The sequence below is a fragment of the Arvicola amphibius genome, chromosome 7 (genome assembly GCF_903992535.2).
Source record: "Arvicola amphibius chromosome 7, mArvAmp1.2, whole genome shotgun sequence".
In the NCBI taxonomy this organism is placed as follows: Eukaryota; Metazoa; Chordata; class Mammalia; order Rodentia; family Cricetidae; genus Arvicola; species Arvicola amphibius.
In genome coordinates this window covers 76,146,169-76,155,401 of record NC_052053.1, presented here as the reverse complement: position 1 = coordinate 76,155,401, position 9,233 = coordinate 76,146,169, and the positions used below count along the sequence as shown (strand labels likewise).

The following is a 9,233-nucleotide window of genomic DNA, read 5'->3' as shown; positions in this document are numbered from 1 at the left end:
ATCCTTCAAGAAGCCTGAGTGCACAGTTTCCTGAGTAGAGTCGACCGTGCAAGGAGGGGGCACTGGGTGATTCCTTGCCAACTGAAAAATGAGATAGAATTTTAGATCACCTGTGTGTACATACATGGTCCACACATAATTTTGAGCATATGTTCACCCTATCAAGCATGTACATGAGATGGTAAATAGGCTCTACCCCCAAATCAGGTCACAAGGAAAGACTTGCCCTCACAGTGCTTCTGTCAGACACTGGCTTAGGGAGGCCTTATTCCTCAAGCGAGAAGTTCCTGAACACGAATTACTCACCGGTGTGGAGGTGCTAGGTGTTGCCCTACCCAGGAAGGGACAGCTAAGTGTTGGGAGCTGCAGATCCCTGGCCCCTTTCTTTGCTTGTTTTAGACCCTTTGCCTGCTGGAGTGAACTGAGCAAAACACCGGTGCCTGCAGCTGCTCTGAGCCTGATGAGTCTGCAGCTGGAAGATCCTGAGAGCTGGGCCTGGCTAAGGATCCCTATATAAGCTGCCCTGAGCACACTAAAGTTTGGCATTCTTGTATCAAGGATGACCCATGTCTGTCTGTCTGTCTGTCTCTGTCTCTCTCTCTCTCTCTCTCTCTCTCTCTCTCTCTCTCTCTCTCTCTCTCTCTCTCTCTCTCTCTCTCTCTCTCTCTCTGTTTTTGAGTCTCCAGCGTAGTTCCCGGCTCTTGTACTGCCTTGTAGCGGCACGGGCGCTAAAGAACCATTTGGCTTTTTACAGCTAAGGGCACCTTGGGTTGCCAAGTTGTCCCTGTGCGCCCCCCTCTCCTGGGACATGCTGGCCAACTAGTTTAGCCCCAGGTTCAGCAAGAGACCCTGTCTCCAAAAAGGAACGAAGAAAGCAACAGAGGAAGACACTGGAGTTGACCTCTGGCCTCATGCACTTGAACTCATAGACAGGTGCATGCATAGCATACATGCATGTCCGTGAAGCCACCTACAGGCAAGAATCACTGGCTCTTATCTCACCCCGTTCTACTTTCTTCCGAGGTTTTGGATTTCTAAACTTATCTTTCAGAGCAGAGCCTGTACATTCGTAGCCCTTGTTTTGCTGGCTGCTATGACCACAGCACCCAGGGCAGTTCATGGCAGCCAGATGCTGTAAACTGTTCCTCTCCTATTCCACCACAGCCTGTAAGTCATTCTAATGAAGCCTATATATACTTATGTATGTATATATGTGTGTGTTTATTCTGAGGTCTATCATTCCTTTGGAGAACCCTAATACAACTTGTCTGCTGGGTGGTTTAGATCCCATCAAGTTGATTAAATGATCACAGGTGGCTTTTAATCCATCCAGTGAAGAGGAGAGGGATAAGAGACCGTAAATGAGATGGATTTCTTGCACAATTCTGTCAGATGCTCAGAGCATGTCACTGAATCTTCAGGACAGCCCTGTGGACTAAAATCATACCGAGACAGGAAGCAGGGTGACACCAGGCCCTTTCTGGTCCCCTTTCTCTGTGAAGGTGTCTCTTGTAATCTGAGGCCCTACTCAGAGGCATGAGGACCAGCAGAGGCCAGGGCAGGAGGTAGGCAAGGCTGTGCCTGCAGGCTGGGGATGCGGGAGGGTAACTTGTTGGGCTGGAGTAACGGGGGCAGTTTCACATGAGGGAGGGATCTCCTGGGATGGAGAACAGGAGCCAGATACGGAATAGCACACCTGGGGCCTTCCTGGAGACAGCAGGGAATCTGGAGAAGGCATTCTGAGGTGGGGGGAAGGCAGGACTGTGCCAAGGGGGTCAGCGGACCAGGACTGGTCAGCAAGGATCTTTAGAGGTTGTTGCCTTTAATGGTTCTCAAATCGTTGTTGGGATTAATGAGTCCTGGCCTTCAGTTGCTTTTCCCTCCTAGAACCTTCTAATATAAGTTACTAGAAGCTGTGCCTAGTTAGAGGATCAGAGGATCACCTGTTGACCATTAACTGCAGTGTATTTAAGTCTACGTGGTGTTAATAAAGAGGGGCTTTCTGAACCAGCGTTGAAAGTTCTATGTGTTGGTCTGTCACTGTGTCTGAGTTCTCAACCTCCAGCCCCTTTCCCGAAGCTCTCGAACTGAGGTGTAGCGCACAGAGTGCAGACCGGGGCTGAGATTTCGGCAAATCGTAACTCCAAGAGCCCTGGGCTTGAGAAGTATGGATAACTTGCCAAGTCCAACCTCATCTCCAAAATAGACTACCATGAAGTCCCCAGAATTCCCTCTCAACATTCTCACGGGGTGACCCCAGTTTCTCCCTTATCTACTAGTATTTAGGTCAAAGATGGACGAAGATTCAGCATGTGTTAAATAACATTTAATCAGCAACATAAAGTGATTTACATTAAATACAGCATCCAAAAGCCAGGAAATGGGCAATATGGTGGGAGGGAGCCCACAAGTGGGCAATCTGAGGGCTCATCTGAACCAGCTCCATTGTCTGGCCTCCTGCTCTAGTGATGGCCTTAGGCCCCACCCAGGTTTGTACATCCCTGGTTGCAAGCTCCTGGGTTCTGAGGAGGGACATGAAGCTCTCAGGCTTTCTACTACTTTGCAACCAAGCCTAAGTTTGTTGGGTTATGGGGGGAGATGGGGGGGGGTTCACAGGTCAAGCGGGTAAAAACACAGCACCTTGAGAGACGGCAGATCTGGGGCCTGGCCAGGTTTGAGTGACAAGGCTTTGTCCCTCAGGTTACATGTATAGCTGGGAGAACAATGAGAGAGTAGGCAAGTTCAAAATCCAGACACTGGTTGCCCCGAGGGACAAAAGGCAAAGGCTGAAAAATGAGTCTTTTGAGAAGCTCAGAGCCACAGCTACCACTGGGCACCTGGAGGAGTTGGTAAGAACCAGGCACTTCTCTGACGCGCTGGCCGGGGAGGCTGAGGGCCAACTGAGGCAGCTGAGCAGGCTACCGGAGATAGGGAGGGGTGTCTTCTGGCTAGCTTTTCTTCCTGGGGCCCAGTGTGGAAGAGAAAGAAAGTGACTAGCAAAGTGGATAGAAGTACAAACATCTCTCCCATGGGCCTGGGGTAGGCAAGGGAGATAGGAACTGCAGGACCTGGGGAAAGATGAGAAGGCAGGGTCAGAGGCATGGAGGGGGAGGCGGCAGTGGGGCTGCTGGGTGGCTGGTAAGTTGGCCTCACATCTTATACCTGGGCTAGAGCAAAACAGCAACACAGTGAGGAGAGTGGGTGAGTAAAGATGGAGAAACTCGTTTCGTACAAGTCACACAGAGCATCTAGGATAGACAGCTGATGGTGAACAATGTTGACCTATGGGGCCCTGGGAACATGGCTGTGGCTGGAGCTCCTAAGGTGGTAAAGGAAAAGACATGAACACCTCTGGGAAGCCTATCCCACCCAGGGCACAACCAGGACAGTTGCTGGGGAGGGGCTGGCATGGCTTTCACGGGGAAGGGTACTCTTTCCTGACGGAGCCCCCGGTGTGTGCTCACCGTGTCATGGATATTCTTCGGACTCCAACCGTTCAAGTAATATGTCCTCTATGCCTCTGAACTGAGGGTGGGGAAGGAGACAAGAGTGATCAGACCCAGCCCTCAGAATTCCCCTTTCCTTTCTGGCTCAGCTTTCTTTAGCCTGGGGCAGCACTGGGACCTGAGTGGGGGTGGGGATGGGCTAACCCTCTCCACAGGTCTCAGTCAGTGACTACCACAGAGGGCTCCTTGTAATGAGGAGCTTGGCTGAGACTTCAGAAGATGGCCTTTTCTCTCGGTCTAACCTACTTAAAAAAAAAAAAACAAAAACAAACAAAAAACAGAAAACAAATCAGCAGCTAGTTCTCCTCCCATTAGCTTAGCTTCTGGTGCTAGGATGGAGGGATATATATAGAGCTAGCCCAGGCCAGCCCCAGGTTGAGAGCAGGACCACTGGAGATCACCCACTCAGTCCCAGGGGGCGGGGGTAAACCCTGCTTGCCTTGACGTGATAGAGTATCTGCCAGAACGTGGAGTCGCTGCCTCGGTACCTTTTCCCTGGGTATAGTTGCCACAGTAAAGGCAGTTCATATGCCTTCAGCTGTTCCGGGGTCATGGGAGACCCCAAGGAGACGTCTTGCTGGCGCATGATCACCTGCAATTTTTCATCAGTCTGCAGAGGAAGAACAGAGCACACCTTCACCTCCTGCTGACCACTGCCGGGGTGGGGCCCCCCCTGGCACGACGCTCAGTGTTTATCCTATCACTCAGCAGGCAGGGCTGACCCGATGCACTGAGCAGTTACAGCCCGTGGGCTTCAACACCACAGGCTGCACACAATCTTGGGGACTCTGACGGGGTCTAGCCATCCTTCAGGGTTCAGAGTTCAGTTTTTCCCCTGCCAACCCTCCTGTTGCTAGGGTAAGCCACCATGGGTATGTGTGGGAGGGTCATGCACATGGAGCAGAGAGGATAACCTCAAGGTGTTAAGACATCATCCACTTTTTATTTAAAGAAAGTCTCTTGTTGGCTTGGAGTGAGCATACGCGTGCGCGCGCGCACACACACACACACACACACACACACACACACACACACACAAGCTAGGTTGGCTGGTCAGTGAGTGTGTTCCAGATCACTGGGTGTATCTGCTTCCCCAGTGCTGGGATTACTAGCAATGTCTACCACACTGGGTTTCTTGGCTGTGAACTGTGGAGGTTGAACTCAAAACCTTATGCTTGCGAGGTAAGCACTTTACCCCAGCCCTGTCAGAGATTTGACTTTGATTTTGTCTGATGCCCACTTTTAAATGAGGTTTCTATCCATGGAGCCTCTGTGGGAACTATAAGTGCAATGCACTGTCTTTTCTATCAGAGGGCTGAATGAGATGGCGCTCAATCTCCAAAGAGGCTGGCATATCGTCTGGCAAAGCATCTCCTTCCAGTCAGCATTTTTCTCAGATCAAAGTCTGTGCCCAAGGTTGCATCCTGTCTCTGCAGTTATACTTATCGACTGTGCAGCTCTAAGCTATTCATCTGCGAAACAATGTGAGGCTGAACTCTTGACCAATCAGGGTGGGACACAGCACACCCCTGACCAAAATGCTTGGGATTGTGTGGTCATTTTCTTGAGACCCCCCCCCCCCCCGCACACACACACCCTGGACAAATCCATTTCTAACATTGTAAAACCGATGACAGATAGCATTTCTCCATTGCCGGCATGGCTCTCCTGGCCTATGGCAACTACTTCTTCACTTACTGTCTTTAGATGCCAGGGTGGGAATCTGAAAGTCATGCCTGCCTGCTGGACTCCTGATGCCCTCTTCCTCCCGGACAGAGTGAGTCCAGGGCCCATAGAAATCCACAAAGCGTACACAAGAGTGTCTCTGCCTTCCTCCTTTCCCACTGTTCTCTTGCCTTGTGTGTGTGGGGTGGGGTGGTTCTTACTGTCTACGGCAAACCTCTCCAAATCTACAAAGAGGTAAATCTCTTTGAGGCAGTCCTTTGTTCTAATGAACATCTATAAAGAACAAATATCACACAAACCCATGTTAGAGTGGAGACCAAACATCCAGTTTTATTAACTGAAATGAGTTAAAACTTTGTGGTTATGAAGTAGGGTCTCACACTATCACCTTGACTGGCCTGGAACTTGCTATCTAGACCAGGCTGGTATCTATTTTACAGAGATCTACCTGTCTCTGCCTCCCAAGTGCTAGGGTTAAAGGAAATGCACCACCCAAGCATGAATGTGCCACAACTTGCAAGAAGTCAGTTAGTTCTCTTCTATCGTGTGGGTCCTGGGAATCACACTCAGGTCATCAGGTTGCATGGCAACACCTTTACCTTCTCAGCCATCTCCAGCTCCTGGAAATGAGTTTTATCTACCAGTTTGGGATTAAAAAAAAAAAAAAAACCAAAAGCAAAAAAAAAAAAAAAGTTCACCACCTAAGCACACAAAACTCCCCAAACCCTGACCAATCTTCTGTAAGATACTCGAGTTAAGATCTAGTAGGGCCAAGTTACACAGGCCTGCAATGCACTACTCAGGAAGCTGAGGCAGAAGGACCACAAGTTCAAGGCCTACCTGAGCTACAAAGGGAACCCTAGGTTGACCTCAGTAACTAAGACCAAGTTTCAAAAGAGAAAGCGTTGCACACATGGCTGGGCTATAACTCTGCAGGACCGTTAACTCGGCTAATACACATTGGGCCCTGGGTTTGTTCCTCGGGGGTCCTCATTACTCAGGGGGTGCAGAAGGGTGGGGAGGGAAGGGGAAAAAGTAATTTGAAACTCCAAACAAAATGACTCAAAAACAGGACACGCAACATACCAACTGAGGTCACACCTCACTAGAGAACAACTCACTGCCTCCCTTCTCCTCTCCGTTTTCTTTCTCCCACTTGACTCCTCCCCCACCCCCCAGTCTTATTATGTAACTGGCATCGAACCGTCTTCCCAGTCACAGGGACTCTGCCACATTAGCTGCGGATCCACAGTGCCAACCTGTGCTTAGTGTATACACTAAGCACTCACCTAAGCGTAATGAGGTTTTTCCAGGTGAAAACAGTTTTGCAAAATGTCCTGCCAATGCATTTGATTACAACTGGTAACTCAGATCACAACGCAGGTGTGTAAGCACGCTAGCGTCCAGAATTCATTAGTCAATCGTCTAACCACTGTTACAGATGGCTTTATTCTGTTTCCTTATTACTATAAGGGAGTGCATATATATAGTTATATTCTAGAACCTTGGCTGTTTCAATCATGAGAAGTAAATCCCGTGTTGTAGTTTACCAGGTTCCTGTTCAGACAACATCTACCACAGCTCGGAAATGCTCTCTGGTTCACGGTTTGGGTGAAAAGATAGTTGCTAACCTGATTTTAAAAAGAAATATAGCTGGGCGGTGGTGGCGCACGCCTTTAATCCAGCACTTGGGAGGCAGAGGCAGGCGGATCTCTGTGAGTTTGAGACCTGCCTGGTCTACAGAGTAAGTTCCAGGACAGCCAGGGCTACCCAGAGAAACATTGTCTTGAAAAAAAAAAGTTGTTATGAGAAATTTGCACGACTTTGTAATAAAAAGAAATACCATATTGTCTTCATATATCTGACTTAAAATATTTAACCTTAAAAAACCCTAGATATATGTAAACTTAATATTGTAAAACAGCAGCAAGAATGTAAATTTAAGAGCTCAGAACTGTGGCTGCACCACCTACGAGGGCGCTCCATGTCTGTGAGGTTCACAGCCCAACTTTTCCCAAGCAGAGACTGTCCCTAGTCCCTAACTGCTCGCTAGCGTCTCAACAATGTCCCCACAGTTTTAATTTTTGCTTTTATAACCTCCATTGATTTTACAAGTGGAGGCCATTTCAATAATTTCTGCTGGACAGTACTTCTAGAAGAGACACTTCTTTTAAAGATGCCGACATTCATTAAGATCCATCCCGAGGCTTCCATAACCGAAACAAAGTTAAATCTTATTACGGATGTGGATACTACTAGCTACCTTAAAGATATTCCAGTTTTATGGTTTAGAAAAGCCCTGTTTCACCCCAAATGATAGTCACACACCCTAGACCAGATGTGAGGGGGCCCTGACCATTGTCCTCAAGGTGTTCCCACCCTCCTTCAAGCCTGCCAGGCCCAACCCAAAGTACCTTTATCTGCGGCCTCCCTCGCCCTCCTGTTTCTGGCACAAGGGACCCTCTGTCCCCTAATCTCCAGCTACCAGAAACTCCCAGGCCCAGGCAGAGCGCACACCCCCGCTGCCCCACCTGCTGCCCCCAAGGCGGGTTGGTACCTTGAGGATTATGGGCAGCCAGCTTCGTTTATGCTCATCCAAGTACACGTGCTTTTCCCAGATCCACAGGCGTTCGGGGTCTTGGAGTGTCTCTGACTCGGATGCCTGTGCTTCAGCCATGGCATCCGGTAGAAGCGAGAAGCAAACACTTGTAAAGACAATCTCTGATAAAAGCTACTCCCTAGTGGTGGGCAATGAGAGCCTAGGCTATTTATTACCACCAGGTGTACGCCTGCGCCCCCTGGAGCGAGGCGGGGCAGAGCAGTGGGTGGAGCGAACCGCAAGGATGGTAGGCGGGACAACCAGGTGGCCTTATGGAGCACTAGCAGATGGGATCCCATTAGACCTAGGGCTTCTTCAAGGCCCCAGTTGGTCTTGCCCTTCTCCGGGTACCCTGGGCCGCAGCAAAGGTGCCCAAGTCCTGTCTTAGGAGACACTGTCCTCTGCTTCCTTTATGGTGGAATCCCAAGGTCCAAGGCAGCTATCGTGTGTGTGTGTGTGTGTGTGTGTGTGTGTGTGTGTGTGTGTGTGTGGCTGCCACACCCCGATGGCAGGCCACCCAGGAAGAGGTCCTTCTTCACCTCTGGGATCAGAGACCTGAGAGCATGACCCACCTCTGGACGCTCCAGGGTTCTCTCTGTCACCTTCAGCTTGTCCTTTTGGGTGTTAGAGGCAATTTCCTTTCAAAGTTCAGTTCATGTCCCCACCCTCTTTCCCACATGACTTTCCATGGCTCTGATGAGGCTGTGGTCTTCTAATAGGTCTTGTGAAACAGACTTTTGAAAACATGGGTTTCTGTTTTTGTGCCTCCAACTTAGTGGATGCATCATTCCAAACCCGCGCTTAAAAAGAAACCCTTCCTACCCCAAGAGCAATGAATTTGGAAAGTCTCTGAGTTGCTCAATCAAAATTGTCTCATTGCAAACAAATAAGGAAACGACTTCCCTTTATTCTACAGGAACATGTGCCCATTAGGGCAATTAAGAAATTAATGAAAAACATGCAAAACAAGCTCCAGGCCTGTTGCTCAAACAACCCTTCAGCAAGCAGTTGTGAGCAGTTCTGAGCTTCACCTGGTTCTCTGAGGATGCACCCAGGGAGCCATTTGTGGTCTTTGGAAGGTCAATGACTGATCAAGTGTGGGCATCTGGGCAAATCCCACAGATATGCCAAGAAGACCTGAGGCCAGCCAGGTGCCTTCAGATCATCCAGGAAAAGAAAGAAAGAAAAGACTTGAGCCCACTGGTGCAGCTCTTAGTGGTGTTAGCCTTTAGCATTCGGACTGCTGCCTTTCAGGCTGATTTCCCTGGAGATGGATGGCTCTTTGTCCCTGGGACCCAGTTAGCTGCATAGGAAGAGGAAGACTTTTAGAATAAGCTTGGTGGTGAAGTTCTGAGTGAGTGCAGATAATGAGTCTAGTGTATTTATTATTTTTAATTCATTATTATTGTGGTTTGTCTTTGGAGGGCACTTGCCAAGTAGGG

The 9,233-nt window shown here is 49.2% G+C and overlaps 1 protein-coding gene across 1 annotated transcript; it reads right to left on the bottom strand.

Moving 5' to 3' along the window:
• Positions 1–2,823: 2,823 nt before the first annotated feature.
• Tcl1a (TCL1 family AKT coactivator A) lies at positions 2,824–7,869 on the bottom strand. The gene is given in 4 exon segments (XM_038338107.1): positions 2,824–3,029; positions 3,032–3,068; positions 3,946–4,116; positions 7,750–7,869. Coding segments are annotated over 4 exon segments (534 nt in total).
• Between the last annotated feature and the right edge of the window lie 1,364 nt (positions 7,870–9,233).